Source organism: Nymphalis io, chromosome 16 (genome assembly GCF_905147045.1).
Source record: "Nymphalis io chromosome 16, ilAglIoxx1.1, whole genome shotgun sequence".
Taxonomy (NCBI): domain Eukaryota; kingdom Metazoa; phylum Arthropoda; class Insecta; order Lepidoptera; family Nymphalidae; genus Nymphalis; species Nymphalis io.
In genome coordinates, this window is record NC_065903.1 from 7,385,871 (window position 1) to 7,406,196 (window position 20,326).

General features: G+C 35.9%; 4 protein-coding genes across 5 annotated transcripts; 3 read left to right on the forward strand and 1 right to left on the reverse strand.

Moving 5' to 3' along the window:
- The first annotated feature begins 1,098 nt into the window (after positions 1–1,098).
- On the forward strand, positions 1,099–10,711 carry LOC126774265 (chromosome transmission fidelity protein 8 homolog). Its single transcript, XM_050495702.1, has 2 exons — positions 1,099–1,258; positions 10,369–10,711. Exons 1-2 carry the CDS (start codon positions 1,239–1,241, stop codon positions 10,682–10,684), a joined length of 336 nt encoding a protein of 111 aa, XP_050351659.1. The 5' UTR covers positions 1,099–1,238; the 3' UTR covers positions 10,685–10,711.
- LOC126774176 (general transcription and DNA repair factor IIH helicase subunit XPB) lies at positions 3,140–10,204 on the forward strand. The gene is made up of 15 exons (XM_050495574.1): positions 3,140–3,244; positions 3,360–3,442; positions 3,663–3,810; positions 3,918–4,058; positions 4,304–4,498; positions 4,886–5,031; positions 5,371–5,522; positions 6,118–6,284; positions 6,672–6,842; positions 7,100–7,320; positions 7,528–7,711; positions 7,782–8,125; positions 9,128–9,270; positions 9,350–9,433; positions 9,995–10,204. Exons 2-15 carry the CDS (start codon positions 3,385–3,387, stop codon positions 10,175–10,177), a joined length of 2,337 nt encoding a protein of 778 aa, XP_050351531.1. The 5' UTR covers positions 3,140–3,244; positions 3,360–3,384; the 3' UTR covers positions 10,178–10,204.
- A 940-nt stretch (positions 10,712–11,651) lies between the features above and the next one.
- Positions 11,652–18,653, reverse strand: LOC126774166 (uncharacterized). Its single transcript, XM_050495543.1, has 5 exons — positions 16,169–18,653; positions 15,918–16,093; positions 15,615–15,822; positions 15,259–15,402; positions 11,652–12,820 (listed from the first exon to the last, which is right to left on the reverse strand). Exons 1-5 carry the CDS (start codon positions 18,383–18,385, stop codon positions 12,662–12,664), a joined length of 2,904 nt encoding a protein of 967 aa, XP_050351500.1. The 5' UTR covers positions 18,386–18,653; the 3' UTR covers positions 11,652–12,661.
- Positions 14,226–15,265, forward strand: LOC126774244 (uncharacterized). 2 transcript variants are annotated; one of them, XM_050495668.1, is made up of 3 exons: positions 14,226–14,375; positions 14,544–14,699; positions 14,815–15,265. In XM_050495668.1, exons 1-3 carry the CDS (start codon positions 14,280–14,282, stop codon positions 15,247–15,249), a joined length of 687 nt encoding a protein of 228 aa, XP_050351625.1. In that variant the 5' UTR covers positions 14,226–14,279; the 3' UTR covers positions 15,250–15,265. The 2 variants fall into 2 exon arrangements, with proteins under 2 accessions (XP_050351625.1, XP_050351624.1); XM_050495667.1 differs by having other exon boundaries at positions 14,227–14,375; positions 14,544–14,723.
- Positions 18,654–20,326: the final 1,673 nt, after the last annotated feature.

Sequence of the window (20,326 nt, forward strand, 5' to 3'; positions counted from 1 at the left end):
CAAATATCAAGCTTCAAAAACAATCATACAAACAAATTTTCTTCCACTATTTATCCCTCTTGGGGTTGTATTCAAAATCATAGTTGTAAATATAAACTTCGTAACGAATACCTACATTAATAATATTCATTTGGAGCGAATACATTAAACCCGTCACAAGTGCCATAGAATGAAATTACCTATATTTATAACGACATGATACGCATATAAATAAGATTTTTAAGCATTTTGAGACAGAACCTTCTAAGCAATTGTCAAAAAGTGAATAACCAGTTGGGCGAGCCTACAAGGGTACCTATAAAATAAAGAGTGCAGAATCGGGAAGGCGAGAACCAGTGCTACCAGATGGTCGTAATTTCATGACATGAGTATTATTACTTCTATAATAGTGTTTATGAAAAAATACAGCGAAACTTGAAATAAATTAATTTTATCAGTATTTAGGTAGATTTTAGTCGCTATCACCGTCATCTAGGGCTATGTCAATAGCCGTCTCCTTCATATATATCTCGGAATTAAGTTTTTTTTTAACACATTATCAGTAACATGTTTCCTTTAATTGTACTTGTTACGAGACAATTGCGTTTTTTAGTTTTTTATATCATTAATTTCTGCAAACAGTACAAAACATAGTTATATTTTTAGGCCTTAGCAAAATAAAAATAAAAACTTTAGTTTAAAAAATAAAAACTGTAGTTTACTACCTAAAACTAAACAAGTATTCATTACCTACCATTTTTATTAATACAGTGTACAGTAGATCGTGGAAAAAAGATGTAGATCTAATGTAATTACAATGCATCTGGTAGCACTGGCAGGAACGTAATATTTTGATTATCGATTCGATTGTTGCCACTTTCTTAGCTGAAAAAGGAGAGAAGAGGAGGCTTTAGCCAAGCATTAGGAGATTTACAGGCTGTTACTTTATTGACTCTTTAATTGATATCCATTATTGATTTTTACTATTGAATAAAAAAAACTAGTTTAATTAAATAAAACTTTAATTTTGTTTGTTTGATTTCTTTTGTTATTAAATACAATGACATATGCTGTCAAATGACAACTGTTATTTATCTTAAAATAAAAAAATAATAGAAAGATCACCTTATTTAATCGGCTTAAATTTAATTTGAATGTTAAATGTATACTGTAATATATAGTATCAATAATAATATAAAATAATTTATGTTAAAGTTAAGTTAAAAGATATTTTTTTAAGTTTAAATTTAACCAAGGAGATGCAGATATTCGTAAAGTGGTAGGTACGTTTCTTTTGCTTTAAATAATTTTATATAAGTAATGGGTATTATAAATACTAATCATATTTATGACTATATTTATTTCACTATTAAAATAATAAAGAAATATAAAAGAGATTGCATTAGCTATTCGCATCGCGAATTTGGGATTGATAAGGGTTGTTTTTAATAGGGGTTGGTTGCCCCTTTCAAACGACACCTTTTTCGACGCAGTTTTTTTTATATGAGACATGAGTTTAAAGTTAATAGCACTAAAGAGCATTTAACTAGTAATCATTATTACTTTATAACAGAATAGTTTACAGGTTTTAATATATTTTATTTTTTTATCTTGACATTTTTAAGCAAAGACCACAATCATGTTAATGATGCAGGCCTGAATTAAACATGATAATCTTGTTTATTAAACAAATATTTAGGTTCTTTATAATTGCTTACAGTAGGTACATATGACTACTTAAGATTTATTGAAATGTAACATAGTTTTGTTTGGTTTTCTAAAGTCTATTAATATATTTAAAGTACAAGTTTTGTATAAAACAATTATGTTTACAATAGAATACAATTTACCTATCTCAAAACATTTACATTCATCTGTTTAATATATAAACAACAGCCTGTAAATGTTCGACTACTAGGTTAAAAAACATAGCTTAATAGGCAAATATTTTTTTTGTAGTATAGGTAGACAGACTAGCTTATGGGTCACATGATGGTAAGTGGTCAACAATGACATAGACATTGGCATTGTAAGAAATGTTAACCATCTCATACATTGCCAAAGCGCCACCAACCTTGAGACACCAACTAAAATGTTATACCTCTTATGCCTGTAATTACACTGGCTCACTCACCCTTCAAACCAGAACACAACAATACCAAAACTACTGTTTTGCAGTAGAATATCTAATGTGTGGTTGGTACCTACCGAGATGAACTTGCAAAAATCTCTACCACCAGTGGTTTGTCGGCACCTGTGTGAAAGATAACTTTATAATAAACAATTCTTACAATAACATAAATTTAAACATTTTAAATATAGATTATTTATGAATGTGGTAGCAAACTATTTTATCGTATTTTTATTAATCATATGTTACACCAACTATTTTAGTCAACATATATGATAACACAATAAAGCTTTTCCCCAAGACTGATATATAAAATAAATAAATGAAGCACCTAAGCTTGCCTCATAATCTACTTATTAGTACAAACTTAAAACAAATAAGTACTAAAAAAACCTATATTTCGCTTATTGATAAAGTATGATAGGGTAATGCTGGATTAAATGAAAAATATTTTTTTCAAAAGAACTTCTAAGCTATGATATATATTTTCTATCTTTGGGAATAATTTGCTACGCCATTTTGAAGTGTACTACTTATTCCTTGGTATGTTTTGTTATGAGAAAGATTGGATTGTACTTAATTCGAAGAGTCAAAGTTCCTATGGTTGAATAGAATTAACGGTTTCGGTTAATTAGGGTGGTTTTTAGATAACCAATAATAAAAATGTATTCGCCAAAAGTAAATTCGATACTTGTAAGTTTGTTGATTAATATTTATTGATAATAAATAACTATTACATTTCATCAATGATTAGACAACAGCAACACTGAAGTATCTGCCAAACATAACAAGTGACACTGAGAAAGTGAGAAGTGACAGTTCAACAAAAAATATTTTGATTACCTATCTACTGATTTCCTTCGTTATAGTTATTTGTAAAATCTACTATAAAATTAATATATATATTGAATTATCATATCTTATATAAAGTAAACATCAAGCAAGGATTAATATATATATATATAATATAAAATTAATAATAATTAACTAAGTTGCTTACTCAGTTACAAATTGCATATTTTTGTGTTATTTTATTTATCATTAAAAAATATTAAATTGTAAAACTTGAATATGATTCATTGACGAACTTTTATTGCACATTTCAATTGTGCTTAACAAGTTTGAGACTTCGACGTAAGTACCATTTTATTAGTATTTTATACATACAATTTAATTTATATATACTTAACAAATTTAATTTCATTGAACTATTATGTTTTACAATCACATTTGTAAAATTCAATTTCAGCTAATCGTATATTGATTGAACAACTATGGGACCACCTAAAAAAATTAAAAAATATGACTCCAAAAGTGGAAGTGACAGATCAGGTAAGTCACTGTATAAATATTTTGCTTTACTCTATTTGTGATGAGAGTATATTGTTTGATTGATAAAACAAAACATTTAAAATCTTCACATTTTATATAATAATGTATATATTATCCTTATATTATTATACAGAAATGGCCGACAAATTATATAAGTATTATTTGTTGGCTAAATAACTCAGTTGTATTTTCAAAAGTTTCAAACTGTATTATGTTGTAGGCAAGAAAAAGAAAGTCGAAGAAGATGTTACAATAGATCTCGTAGATGATGATAATCCAGAAAATGCAGGTGTACCTGGTGCAGCTATGCAAGATGCAGAGAAAAATGATCAAGTACCTGAAGATGAATTTGGTGCTAAGGATTACAGGTTTGTTTTAGGAATTGATTGTAAAATTATAACTACTAACTTAATTTTATTTTTTAAGCATGATTCAATGAAATGATAATAATCAAAGTTAATATCTCTCTTAACAGAAGCCAAATGGAACTTAAACCAGACAATGCAAGTCGCCCTCTGTGGGTAGCACCCAATGGCCACATATTTCTTGAAGCATTTTCACCTGTTTATAAACATGCTCATGATTTCCTCATAGCTATTGCTGAACCTGTCTCTAGGTATGTTACTTACTATATTTATTTTGTTTTTTTTTTATAGCAAATATTGCTTAATTTTAAGTGAGGATATAAATAGTGAATAATTATAAAATTACATACATATTTTATTTATAACTTAAAATAAAAAGCAGAGTCCTCGTGCAGGTTGTGTCTAAGCATAAGAAGCCACCTTAAAATAAAAAAATTAATGTGCAAATCTTGGTGAGAAAATGTTTGTAAGAAGTAATGATAATTATTTGTTTTAGACCTCAACATATTCATGAGTACAAATTAACAGCATACAGTTTATATGCAGCTGTGTCGGTAGGGCTGCAAACAAATGACATTGTGGAATACTTGCAGAGGCTCAGCAAATGCACTGTGCCTGCCGGCATTATAGAGTTTATTCAACTCTGTACTTTGTCTTACGGCAAAGTGAAACTTGTTCTAAAACATAATAGGTAAGTTAAAAGTTAATTTGAAAACATTCAATATAATGATTTCTCAACAATACCTTTAATCAAATTTATTTGGTCTCTTTTTTCAAAGATCATTTTTTTATAAATTTGTATGGCAAACCGGCAATGGTGCCGGACATTGGTGCTGATAGAAATATTAACCATTCTTTACATTTTCCATGCATGACTTACCTCGGGAAATAAGATGTAATGATTCTTTGTGCCTGTAGTTACACTGGCTCACTCATCTTTCAAAACGGAACACAACAATACTAATGCTTTTTGATGGTTGAATATGTGATGAGGGGCGGGACATACCCAGACAGACAATTTAGACAAGATCCATCCATCCATCGAGTATTTGCGAGTGTAACGTGCCCCGACCGGCAGATACCTGGTGGAGAGCAAGCACGTGGACGTGCTGCAGAAGCTGCTGCGGGACCCCTTGGTGCAGCAGTGCCGCCTGCGGCGCGACGGCGAGCACGAGATCATGACGACGGCGCCCGCCGCGCCGCCCGCGCTCGCCGCCAAGCCCGGTGCGCTTATGCGATTCATCGACGTTCGCCCTGTACCAATTGATTCGGCAGACTAAAGGCCTGCCACACTCTGACTCCAACCTTTTTTTTTAAATGTTGGGGGATTGATTTTCTGGTACTATGAAAAAAACGTCCGCAATCGAATATACGAGACGAATGTCATATGATTTTATACAAAATATACCATGTAAAAATATTAACAAGTAAATGTCCCATTGCTTGGCAAATGTCACCCGACACGTGCATGTTTCCTCACGATATTACCCTTCTTCGCCGAACACGAACGAACCTCGTATACCATTGATATCGTGACAATAAGTAATGATTACAAATTGTTAGGTGAAGAAAAGCCGGCCTCCAATGGAGCCGTTCCTGAAGATATTAGCCAGTTCTACCAGCAGCTGGACAAAGACGATGATGACGACGAGACCACCGACATTACGGCAAAGAACACCGCGGTAGCTTTCGAAGTGGACCCTGACAAGATCGAGGTACCTATTTTTACTCATACTTGTGACATTCTATATCTACTTTAGCTGAGTCTCAGATAAAAGACAAAACACCTGACGACCATCCGTGTAGCATACGCAATCTAAGTTGACCGTAGCTTAGGCTGGAATTTTCATTGCATTGATTGGTGCATAAATGCGGTTTATTTTTTTGACTCAGTGAATGTATGATTTGGATTCTACATTTCATTAAAATAATCTAGAATTCGTTTCCACTCGCTCATGATTGTTCAATAACAAATTTTCTAAGTTCGTTATAAATTATATTCCGTTATTAATCAATAATGCTTATGTAATGTGAATATAATTATTAAACTTCGTACCGATTTCAGACATTGTTGTGTAGATATTTCATAAGGTCGGCTTAGTTCGTTTTTTATGGTCGATATAGACAAAATCGATTTTTTTACCTAATGTTCGGAGCGAATATAAAGTTGCACATCTCTATTCCATATCGACGACGTAATTGATTCGTTTATAATATGTGCGAATGTCTCGACGAACCAATTGCAGTCCGGCCAGTTTAGTTTGCGCGTTGTGAACCCCATGTATGTATGTGATTTTGATTTCACTTTAGGTTATACAAAAACGATGCATCGAACTGGAGTATCCGCTTCTAGCTGAATACGATTTCCGCAACGACACAGTGAATCCTGATATAAATATAGACTTGAAACCGACCGCCGTGCTTCGTCCGTACCAAGAGAAGAGTCTTCGGAAAATGTTCGGAAATGGACGAGCGAGGTCTTTAAGCCTTTATATTTATTATTAAAATATGAATCTGAAAACGATTTCTACTTTACATTTTTAATTTATATATGCAATTATACACGATAATGATATACAAACGGAATGCGTAATGTTATCATAATGTTGTAGTCAATGATCAAAATTAAAATCAAATCCGAATTTAACTATTGGTACTACTGCTAAACCTGGCGGGGGTGTAAGATGGATAAGGGATCGGCCAGTTATACGCACAAGGGAAACAACATTTTAGTTCCCAATATTAGTATTGCATTGGCGATGTAAGCGATGGATAATATTTCTCACAATCTCAGTCTGGCCCTACGGGCGGCGGTGGCCCACTCGCTCGCTCGCCTACCCATCTGAATTGGTATTGCGGCGCAGGTCGGGCGTGATCGTGCTGCCGTGCGGCGCCGGCAAGTCGCTGGTGGGCGTGACGGCCGTGTGCACGGTGCGCAAGCGCGCGCTCGTGCTGTGCAACTCGGGCGTGTCGGTGGAGCAGTGGAAGCAGCAGTTCAAGTGCTGGTCCACGGCCGACGACAGCATGATCTGCCGGTGCGTACGAGTGTCTAACTATCGATTCCGACTATTGTGAAAACGTTATCTCAGATTTATTTGTTTGAACCACTAACCCACTGACACTAACCTCGCACACACTGCAGCCTACGTGCAATCGAGGCATTGCTAATATAAAAATGGAAAATTGTGATGGAATCTTAATTATTCTTAAATATATAATTTCGATAACTCTAATTTGTTAAAAAACAAACTCGACCGATTCTGTCGAAAGTTTTAAATGTAATATATAACAGATTCACGTCGGAGGCGAAGGACAAGCCGATGGGCGCCGGCATCCTGATCACGACGTACTCCATGATCACGCACGGACAGCGACGCTCGTGGGAGGCCGAGCAGACCATGAAGTGGCTGCAAGCGCAGGAGTGGGGGCTGGTGGTGCTGGACGAGGTGCACACCATTCCCGCCAAGATGTTCCGACGCGTGCTCACCATCGTGCACTCGCACGCCAAGCTCGGTCAGTACCACGGACACATCTACACCACCGTATGGAAAGCAATGTACTTACATTACATTGCTTTCTATAGTATACATTAAATAAAAAAAAAATACTTTCAGTGAGGATACAATGTCATCGTATAATTTTATTTAAATCTTATTTAGCAATTCCATTCATAATATTAATACAATAATTTCGTTGTCAAATACCCGTCGACATGCACAGGTCTGACGGCGACGTTGCTGCGTGAGGATGACAAGATCGCCGACTTGAACTTCCTGATCGGGCCGAAGCTGTACGAGGCCAACTGGCTGGAGCTGCAGGCGCACGGGTACATCGCGCGCGTGCAGTGCGCAGAGGTGTGGTGCCCCATGACGCCCGAGTTCTACCGCGAGTACCTCGTGCAGAAGTGAGCCGCCTTCCCACACCCGTGCCGCGTCAGGACACTCGTTCTCCGTTAACACGCTCTGCACTTTCAGGATTAACAAAAAGATGTTGCTGTACGTGATGAACCCTTCGAAGTTCCGCGCGTGCCAGTTCCTGGTCCGCTACCACGAGCGACGGGGGGACAAGACCATAGTGTTCTCGGACAACGTGTTTGCACTGCGACACTACGCCGTCAAAATGAACAAGCCGTACATCTACGGGCCGACGTCGCAGAGCGAAAGGATACAGATATTGCAGAACTTCAAGTTCAATCCAAAAGTGAATACAATATTTGTGAGCAAAGTCGCCGATACCAGCTTCGATCTACCGGAAGCTAACGTCTTGATACAGATATCTTCGCACGGAGGTTCGAGAAGGCAAGAGGCGCAGCGCTTAGGTTAGCTGTGAAATGATCAAAGTTCGATTGTCTTTTAGTAGCAGTTGAACTGTTTGTTTTTATGTTTAATTAGTCCAACATAAGCGAGCGTTTATATTGGCCACAGCTGCCACACTCATCAGATATTCTAACGCAAAACAGCAGTACTTGGTATTGTTGTGTTCCGGTTTGAAGAGTGAGCCAGTGTAATTTCAGGCACAAGGGACATAAAATCTTAGTTCCCAAGGTCGGTGGTGCATTGGCGATGTAAGCGATGGTTAACATTTCTTACAATGTCTATGGAAGTTGGTGACGACTAACCATCAGGTGGCCCATATGTTCGTCCGCCTTCCTATTCTATACTAAATACTACTAATATATATATAGTATCCAATTTAAGCTCTAGTGTGAATGTAAGAGATAAACTGCAATTGTCTTTCTGGCTATGCGTCAGCTGATTAGACCTCTGAAGCATTGATACTACGAACAACGTTATGGAAAAGCAGCAATCTGCGTAACATTCGTTAACTAGATCGTCGAATATATTTTGATTCTCGATGAGATTTGAAAAACTATAGTACTAATTTAATCGAAATGCCATTGCAATAGAAATATAAAAATTATGTACATAATATAGCCGAGATGGCCCTGTGGTAAGAACGCGTGAATCTTAACCGATGATCGTGGGTTCAAACCCGGGCAAGCACCACTGAATTTTCATGTGCTTAATTTGTGATTATAATTCATCTCGTGCTTTACGGTGAAGGAAAACATCGTGAGGAAACCTGCATGTGTCTAATTTCACTGAAATTCTGCCACATGTGAATTCTACCAACCCGCATTGGAGCAGCGTGGTGGAATAAGCTCCAAACCTTCTCCTCAAAAAGAGGAGAGGAGGCCTTTAGCCCAGCAGTGGGACATTCACAGGCTGTTACGGTTACGGGTACATAATAAAGAGTTGACCCTTTTACATGTTGTCGCATTTGTGTATACGGCTGTCTATGTGTCATTTATTGATTACAGGTCGAATTTTGAGAGCAAAAAAAGGAGCACTAGCAGAAGAGTACAATGCGTTTTTCTACACATTAGTATCGCAGGATACCTTGGAGATGGCGTACAGTCGTAAAAGACAACGGTTTCTAGTTAATCAAGGTTACAGTTACAAGGTATATTCTATTTATATTACTTCGATACTTTTCATTTGATATCTATGATGACAAATAATAAAATTTGACTGTCTCACAGGTTATTACTGAATTAAAAGGGATGGATCAAGAGCCAGACTTATTTTACGGTACTAGAGAAGAGCAAGGCATGCTACTACAGCAAGTGAGTAAAGTCAAGATTTCGGATGTCTCCAGTACTTTATTTTTACGTTTAAAACGGCTTATATTTGCGGGGGTGCTGATTTTGGATAACATTTGAAGATATTAAGGTTCAATTCCTTTTTTAAACGTTTACATTATAATTTTTTATAAAAATTTATAAAAATTGCTAATGTAAGGGTATTGTAATTAGTTAACGAAACTGGTGGTAGAGCTTTGTGCAAACTCGTCTGGGTAGGTACCACCCACACATCAGATATTATACCGCAAAACAGCTGTACTTGGTATTGTTGTGTTCCGGTTTGAAGGGTGGGTGGGCCAGTGTAATTACAGGCACAAGGGACATAACATCTTAGTTCCCAAGGTTGGTTGCGCATCGGTAATGTAAGCGATGGTTAACATTTCTTACAATGCCAATGTCTATGGGCGTTGGGGACCACTTACCGTCAGGTGACCCATATGCTCGTCCGCCTTCCTATTCTATAAAAAAAAAAACATTTGACTACTCAAATACCTGCCCGTCGGCCATCGGCGCTCCCCTCGGGACTCACCCTGACCGCTGCAGGTGCTGGCGGCGTCGGAGACGGACTGCGAGGAGGAGCGCGAGGGCGCGGCGGGCGCGGGCGGCGCGCGGCGCGCGGGCGGCTCGCTGGCGTCGCTGGCCGGCGCCGACGACGCGCTCTACCTCGAGCACCGCCGCGCCGCGCAGCACAACAAGCACCCGCTCTTCAAGAAGTTCCGATACTGAGCGCGTCCCAGTCGGTCGTTGTATCGTTCGGACGTTTTCTTTTGCAGATCGAAATATTGACTAGTTCCATATGTATATGAATATAAAAATTTATCGCCTTATTTTGTTTTATTCGGAGTTACCTCCGCTCGACCGTCGCCAGACTCGTGGATGGATCGAGTAAGCCTATAGAGTTATTTTAACGATTCCAGCGAATCTGAGGGAGGCGTACCGGAATGGGCATTAGTCGAGCTGCAGGGTCTTATTCAAATGAAAGAAGAGAAACGAAATGGTTCTACTGTAGTCGGCGACTTGCATTACTTCAGTAGGAACCGTCACCCGGTGCTCGTGCTCGGCCATCATGTTCTCAACGGCAAAGAGGTTAAACTGGAACAGCCGATGGCTGTCATGGAAAAAATAAACGAAGAAGACAAAGTCTCCTACAGAGTAAAGGCCATTGTTAAGAAGAAACTTTTGTTTAAATCAAGACCAAAACCTATAATTTCTAATGTTAGTGAAAGAGTGTGATTGTTAAATAAAATGTATTAATTATTATCATTTGTTTCTTTTTAATCGAATTATATTAACTTTGGTTAAGTATTTTATAATACGTTACGTTACATAAGTCGTAAAATATAACGTAACTTGTAAAATGCCACGAGAAATATAATATGTACGTACATTCAAGGTAATGTACAACAAGGAGGTACAAAAGTACATAATAAAAAAGTAAAGGCTCATTTACAAGAGCTCGCTCCGAATATTTATATTTTGTGTTGTAGTATTTCGAATTAAAAAGTTAGACAAAAAACAACGTCGTTACTATGTTACCAATATTCTAGTATATATATTTATTAAATCTAATATATATTTTTTGAAATAGAACTAAGTTTTATTTAATTTTTTGCAATTTTACACAAAATGAAACGAATTAAAAGGAGTAATCTAGCTATGACAAAAAACTCAACAAAGCTTACTCGACATTATAAAAACTAAATAAGAGTAAACAATCGTGATAAAAACTACGTCATGACATGGTTCACTTCATAAAAAGGAATGATCTAATCATGACCAATAAAGGTTGTCATAATGTAGTCACAAACTTGAAAAATTTCGATATTTAGGATAAAAAATTGGGAAAGTTTGTGATACAAAGTCTACAATCCTAATTATCCCTGACTATCCAGGTGGCACCTCGATTTAACTGCTTTTCCCAGACCACCTTGAGGTTACCCGACTTTTCCCTGACATTCCAGAATTCTTATACCCTAACAACCCTCCACGCCGGTGCGTGAACCTGATTCTGTACCTGTTATATATTAACAAAGTAAGACTAACATAATAGAATGTGTGCAGTTCACATTCAATGCTTAGTCGTTGTAACTAGCTAGTTATGAGATTGATATTTAAACATTTCTAAATAATCTTTTTTGTAGTTTTTAACTGAATTTTAATGCTAGAGATAAATTATAAAAACAAAACTTACTATGAAAGGCACTTTATTTTTTTTTTTCAAGAAACAGACAATAATTTATTGCTACACTTATATGTATATAACCTATTTTAATTAAACACTAAATAAACTCTAGTCCAATTCGAAAAGTAAAGTTCAATACATTATTTAAAGTAATACAAAATTTTGTACGTAAAAGGAATGAAAATTGTACCTACCAAAACATAAATAATTATATTAATGTGAAATAAGTGCTCACATTTATTAGAAATTCAATTTTAAATTCAGTGTTGAACTTTGGCTTAAAATATAAAGTATATAATCTACCTAATATAGATAAACTCAAACATCTAAAACAAAGACATAAACAATTTAACACTAAACATAACTTTATAGTCAATGATTTTAATTTAACCAGTTGTTATACAAAACTACTTTTCATTAATCGCAATCTTGTAAATAGACATTTCTTTAAATAGTATTAATTGCATATTAAAAATACCATACATACATACATATGTATATAATTTAGTTATATTTCATTAGTCAGTACGATATTACGAATATTTTAGCCAGCCATGTTTTTAATATATTCCCATTAAAGTGAGATTAATATATAGGACAGAAGGCATCACGTAACATTCAATCCGTACTAAATACCTCTAACAATAAGACAGTTTAATATAATAATTATATTGCATACAATTATTCTCCTCGACAAAAATAACTTTACACGAACTTAGCTAACAGTCGATCAAATGCCATACGACTAATTAAATTATTACCAAATATTATACCAAACCTTTATCACCTTTAGTATATCGCTACTTACGTAGCACTCTTTTTAAATTATTTAGTCAATATCTAACATTCGTTATCTTCATTTGCTGTAAAATTTCATTATTTACATTATACTAAAATTTATTAACAGACGTTGTGATTCAACAAAAATGACACAGATATTTATAAAAGTTGTAACAGTATAGGTGAAAGGAAGAAAATGAGAATAATAAAGGTGTAAAAATGGTATTTTAGACTACTTATTTAGCGAATCATGCGACGTCCAGTGTGGCTCGAAGCAGTTCTTGACCTTCTACTGAAGTCCAATACTCTACGAGAAGATCTCGTTCTGCTTCAAGACACGAAAGGAATGTAAGTTCGGCTTCGCTGTTCCTTCTCAAACTAAGAAGCTTCTTCTTTAGCAATACAGTCTGTAATAATAAAAAAAAACGGTATTATTGCATGTTTATAAACAAAATACCTTGCTAATTTCCCTTAAGGTTAATTCTACATGTCTGTATAATAATTATATGTTTTAATACATCACAAGTATCGGCATATGACTTTCACAAAAGCATACCATGAAGAATAAATAAAGTGTTGATGTTTGGCAGTAGAATCTCCGATGAGTGGGTAGTATCAATAAGTATTTAAAATAAGATTATTAGGAACTACGGCTGATTGGATTTTTTATATTTGTATGAACATACAATTAGGAATATGAGTTTAATTTTTTTATCTCAAATTTCTTACAATTTAATACAACAAATAGATAAAAAAAAGGTTTCTTCCAGTAACAAGTTATTTCAGTATAAGCAGGCTCCTCACTTCGCTATGTGACCAAACTTAGTACGTTTGCATCCTCCTTTGCTTGCCGCAGATATTTGGGCTTGCCAATTTTATTTGCACTTCCATCACAAGCAAATGTGCAATGATATGCCGCGGCTCTGTATTGTAACCCTTGCTTTTACGATATACAGTATACAATTCTCTTTTCACCTGAACGTATCCTACAGCGTTATCACTAAAACTATAGCATCCCCATGTGTATGTAAAATTAAATTGTAGGAAATATATTATAATATATAACGATATTATCTTCTCGTGAAAGAGGAAAGCACAAGTTTCTATATGAAGAGTAACGGACTTATCGCCGATTACAGTTATGATTAATCAGCATTTATAAAAGATTAAAATAAACAATAATAATAAGCCCACTAATATATATCGCGTGATTTGTGAAAATATCCGTCAATCATAAATTCGATTTTCGGTAGATCTTTTGTTTGTCCACGTGAAAATACTGCTCCTATTTTAGCATAAATTAAAATAATAATAATCGTTCTAATATAAGTAAAAAAACGTATGTTCATCATAAAATAATAAAAAGGGATAAAATAAATAAAAAGTTATCAACACGCGTATAACAAAAAAAGTCGCCCGCAATAACGAACAGGCATTGTGACGTCACAGTCGTAACTCTGACGGAACAAGAATTATACGAGAGCGCCTATATTGATTTATTGATAAAGTAAAAGTTTACATGATAGAATCATAATTTTTCATGTATGTTATTATAATCATTTAAAGATTATTTAAGTAGTTAAAAAAAATTTTTTTTTTTTCATCTTCCATCTTCCTCATTGAAACAATAGGCCAGTGCGACGTCTCTACAAATGTCTTTATTTGTAGAGACGTCCCATCATATCTCTAGTTTATCCTCGTAAAGTCAAAATTATAATATATATTTATCTTATATACATATTTATCAGAACTTGTTGTATCCACCGTCCACACTGTTAACGTAATATTATCTTATCGACAAATGTAGGTTATGACCCACGAAGTCTGCCTTTGAATAATCATCAAATAATATATTAAAACGTATCAATGGACTTAGGTTACTTCTTATTTCCACTAGTTTTATTAACGTATGTACAAACAGACATCGAAAACGAAGAGCCAATTCTGTATTACTATGGTCTAGTAAGTATACCATTATCGTGACTAGACTTCAGATTGCCCTGAAACGGAATTTCAAAGTGAACAAAATTAACAAACTATTAGACTCGTGGCCGGCCCGAAATCGACGAGTGTGCAAAGACACGCAAGATACTAACGACAAAGCTAACACACGAATGTGTTTAACGCCAGGAGTCCAGCGAGCGCGGCCTGCCGGCGTGCGCGGCGCGGCAGGCGTGCTCGGCGCTGCTGCGGCGCTACTGGCGCGCGGGCGCGCTGCTGCGCCTGTGTCGCTGCGCGCGCCGCCTGCGCTGCGACGCCGCGCTGCCGCCCGCGCGCCGCCTGCAGGTCAACGACCGCGTGCACCTGCAGGTCGCGCCACACTCTCCACGCCCGCGCGCGACCACGAGCGACGACGACGGACGCGATTCGTTTCCTAACATTTACTGTCTAATTTTTTCAGTTCTGTAATCCGGTGGGCGACTGGCCGGAATGTGCCATCGACGAGACCCCGCTGTCCCTCCGGACGTCGTCCGAGCGGATGGATCCGGACGAGCTGGAGCGGCTGCATCATCGAGGCGTGCGACTGACGCCGCCCAAAATTATGCTGAAATGCCGGTGTCGCTATCCGACCTATTGGAAATTTAACAGGGAAGAGAACGATACCATGTACTACCAGTGCGCCTCGTTGCCGCCGTGCAAGTCGGGCGATTTTTGTGGAAATGTCGACTACGACTTGCTTTCGCTGTATCAATCTTGTCTGTGTCCAAGGAATCATATATGCGTTCATAACGGTGGCACCACTCACTTGCAAGTATCCGAATTGTTATATCGGGGCAAGGGTTGGAGAGCCTACTGTCAACCTATAAGCGACGACTACGACTACGACGAATATTGATAGACATACTTGCGTCGGCTGTGCAGCGATGTCTTTGGCGATATTGTACACTTGCTCGTCGAATCGGTCCGGCCACAGGACGCGACTTATGAGACCACCTTGCAGTGCTTCCGACGCAGAGAGTCGTTGCCCAAATATCACCAAGTCGTTTACCTTAAATAAAAATGTTATTGAGCAAAATCTTTTGTAGCTTGAATTTATGTAACAAGTAAAATACAAATAAATATTGAACAAAACAAGACAATTTTCATATTTATTTTAACCATTACCTAATTAAAATGTTTAGTTAAAGACTAATTTAGTTGATATAAGAAAAAGTAGCACCTCTAATGAGGCAAAATAGTAAGAACACTCAACAAACTCACCATCGCCTGCGGGAGGGCCGGGCAGCGCGCAGTGAGCGCGGCGGCGCCGGGCTGCACGGGCGCGGCGGCGCTGAGCGAGAAGCTGGCGCGCTCCGACGACAGCGCCACGTCGCTCAGCGCCACCAGCGCCAGCGCCACGCCCGCGCATGCGCCCCACACACCGCAGCACACCAGCTTGCTGTGGCGCACCAGCGAGCTCAGTAGAGATCTGCAGCACACACATAGCCTTGTTTATTCCTCACTCTATAGTTACAAGCGAGTACTATAAATATAACCTATTTTAATGAATGTTTAAGAGTTTACCTTACAGACTCGGCGAGTTCGAAAGCGTGGTTGGCTCTTATTTCTTTATTTTCATCCAACAGAAGACTTAAATCGAGACTTGAACAGAGTGTTCCACATTGAGACACCAGTAGGGTAATTGATATGTCCTGTCGGCTGTCCACGTAATTAAGAGCTTCATCTAACTCTTTCAGCACCTGTAATTAAAATTTTTTAAGTAATGCAATACAAATAAAACATAATATGCATGCTTGAGAAATCTCAATACAAACCTCTACACAAATTTTAAGGTGAGTTTTTTGTATACTTATTACAGCTAGTCTTTGATCAATATTCACAGATATAAATTTAAATCGGTCAATATGTATTAAAGCTACGTTATCCCCAACTTTAGAAGCTTTTTTTTGTTTTGCTGGCTTTTCAAATTTAATTGTTTCCCGTTTTCTTTTATTTAAAGCAAGTGACAACTTTGAATTCAATTTCTCTTTAATAGACATACAATCATCCTTATTTATTATTTCACTATTAGATATATTCCCTGCTTCAGCCTTAAAGACCTCTCTACCTTTTTCTTCAACTTCAACATTTGAATTTGGCTTCGTCTGACTTTGATTGTCCGAAGAAGTTAATTGATTAGATGACCGATGAACACTTTGTGCGCTACCAGTGTCTACATCACTTAAACGACGCGGACTCATGCAACTACTAGAATATGAGCTGGAAGAATGGCGCCTGTAAATGATTGAATCATCTGCACTATGAGTTTCAAAATCTTCACTAACTGAAGGTGATTTTACTGAACTATTTAAAGAAATTCGATGCTTTCCACCTAGAATTTTTTTTGCTTCCCCATCCTCATACTTTAGAGATTCCTTTTTCCTTTCTCTAAACTTCATTTCCTTACTGTCTGGAGTAGAACTTTGAAGCTTCTTAATAAACTCAGCTTTGGTTTTCATATTCTTCCTACCTTTAGGCGCTTCAGGAGTAAGTTGATATATCATATTGACTGCTCCCTCATCCATTAATAGCTTATCAACTTCTGATAGTCTTTTACATTGTTTGCTGTTCCTGGGAGATGGTTTTTTCCATTGTAACTTAGATAATGGAGATTTTGATTTTGACCTGTGAGATGTTTGATCTATTTTCAATTTCTTAGCTGGAATTTGGTCTTTTATAACTTGGATCTCTTTGATCTTGGTTGTAGATTTGCCTTTTGTGAAAGTGTCTGGATTATCTGGGTCAAATATAACTTTCTTCTTTATTACTCTACTTAATCTGCGTGGAGCGCTTTCATCTCCACTTTTGCTGGATTTCTGTAGTTGATCCTCACTCACTGTAGAATCTATAGAAGTTCGTTCTGCTAACCCTTCTGATGAAATAATTTGGTCTTGGTTTTCTTTAATTTGTTCGGAATCTTTTAATAAATGTTCACTCTCATTTAGAACGTTATTAGAATTACTCTCGATGGGCTCATCATCTTGCCAATCCATGACCAGCACATTGACAATATTTTCTGTTTGTGGAATCTTATTCTCAACTGCACTCTCAGACTTAACATCAACCGATGGTTGTGTATTATCAGAAATAGTTTGTGACTCATCTTTTGATAAGTCTATGCTGATGTTTTTTTTCTCCCCTTTTTTTCCTTTAGTTGTATAAGGTTTCCTTTTCTTTACATTTTTAAGCCTAGATAATTGTTGCAAAGCAATTTGAGCTTCTGACATTTTATTTTGATTAATTTGAGAAATCTCAACAACTTTTTCTACAGTCTGTTCAATATCATTGCCTTCCAAAATATCTAGCAGTTCTTCTTTATTAAATACTTCTTGTCTAACTGTACTATTGTTGTTTTCAGAAATATCTGATGAACGAAGTACTTCACTTAATTCTATATTTGGGCCTAACTCACTCAGGATATTATTTGTGGGATCATTTTCTGGGTTATCAACCAGTAAATTTTCATTCAAGTCATTATCATTTTTCTCAACTAATATTTCAGTTTCGAACTGTACTTGTTCATTCATCACTGATTCTATATTATTCATTTCAACTATAGTTTCAGTTATTATTTCATTATCATTGCAGGGCTCCTTTTCTACATTTTCAATTACATTTTCAGCAGCAATTTCTACTACTTCAGCAGGTTCAACCTCTACAATCTTTTCGTTTTCTGTTGTAGTTTCTATAACTTCTGTCACATCAGAATTCAAAGAACCATCAGTTTCTTGGGTACACCCAACAACATTAGGTGCAGGTGAGCCATCAATATTTTCATGTTTGTCGTGGCTAATGTCTGCAACTGTTTCGGTCTCCGTAACATCAATAGTTACTTCTGGAAGTCCATCGTCATTTTTTTTGTCGCTATCGACACCATTCGATTTGTGACACACATTATTTTCTTCAACATCGACATTATTTTCCTCCACAATAGTCGTTTTTATAATTTCAACCGCTGAGCTAATAACTGGACGCTCTTCTATAGTTTCCATTTTAAAGATAGTGTATTTCGCAACACAAAATTTTCGTATAACCTAATGTGTTGATAAATAAATCAAATAAACGCAATTGCACTGAGATATTTATGCTTACATTATAATATATAAATACGTAGTTAACAATATAGCACAATATAAACCACTTCTAATATCATTAAAGAAATGCAATACACAGTATCGATGGATTTAAAAATCTCATTAGATTTTTCAATTTTCTATTTATCAAGCGTCGGTCTAACTAATGCCCCAGCAAAAGGGTCGCCATATATACGTGGATTAATGAAGGATAGTTATATAGTATTTTACATAGCCAATGAAAACTATAGTTTGGTTATAATAATTATATATAATTGAAAAAACATGCTAACGTTAGAAAACCGAAATTTATAGCAATAAAATTTTTAATAAATATAGAACATTTATTTGTATAATTATTTTTATAACATTATTTTAAGCTATTGGTTACACATTGGTAGCTGTGTCAATTTAGTCTGTGGTAGAAACAACTTTATTACTCTGTCTGCGGTACTAAGCGGGACGAGACCACAGCAAATATTGCCTTTTCATTTTATTTTGATTGGTTCCATTGAAATAATATGAGCACTTTACGCAAGATAAGTTGTTTATATTTTAGCTCTTTTAGTATTTAATTGAATTTTCTTTTTATACACTAGATATAGACTACCATAAATAAAATACCATAATTACTATTGTGATTTTCTTAATAACTGTTTATCAAAATTCGTCGTATGCTGTTATTCGCTGTTTGATAAAATAATATATATTTTATCTATAATAATTATTATTCTATTCATATCTGTTCATTGGTCTACATCGTAGACCGTAGACCATAGACAGAGATAGAATTATCAAATCTTTTGTCCCTTATCGTGTAACCAGTTTTGGTGTTTGTTTCGTAACTCAAGTAGCGAAACAAACTTGACAGTTATTGCGTTCGTTGTGTTTATTGTTCTATTGTAATTAAATTTTACTTTTTAATATTTATTATAATTTTTTTACCGTAACCGTAACAGCCTGTGAATGTCCCACTGCTGGGCTAAAGGCCTCCTCTCCTCTTTTTGAGGAGAAGGTTTGGAGTTTATTCCACCACGCTGCTCCAATGCGGGTTGGTGGAATACACATGTGGCAGAATTTCAGTGAAATTAGACACATGCAGGTTTCCTCACGATGTTTTCCTTCACCGTAAAGCACGAGATGAATAACAATCACAAATTAAGCACATGAAAATTCAGTGGCGCTTGCCCGGGTTTGAACCCACGATCATCGGTTAAGATTCACATGTTCTTACCACTGGGCCATCTCGGCTTCACTGGGCCATCTCGGCTTAAAGTTTTTAATTAAAATATTATTTTGATTTTCAACTACACCCAAAAACCGTTGCATTATTTGATTTTGCTTCCGTTATCAATAGTACCAGCATCTTTATATGGTACTGGATTAGTATTCTCCTCAGATGTTGAAATCTAAAACACTCAATTAAATTATTAATAAAGAATGATTGCCGCATATATTTCTACGTTAACCTCTTGCCTCGGAATCTATTAATATTATAAATTCATGAAGAATGTTAAATAATGTTGTCGTTAAGTAATATAAATAGGAGAACGAATAAATTAAAATAACATATTTATATATAACGAAGCACTTTAGGCTATTATAGGACTCTGTATTTATTTGCTTACATTGTCGACGAGTCGATATTTTATATCGAAAACCGGTACATTTTTTTAGCTGACGCTGGCAGCACTTCCATGATAAATAATTATAGGTTATGAATGATAAAAAACTGAAAAATCCTATTATCTTTAGGATTTTAATGCAATATAAGGTTCCGTCATGTTATGGCATAAATAAATATCACTGAGAAATTATATTTACGGACAAAACCGTCGTACTTACACGTGAAAACACACA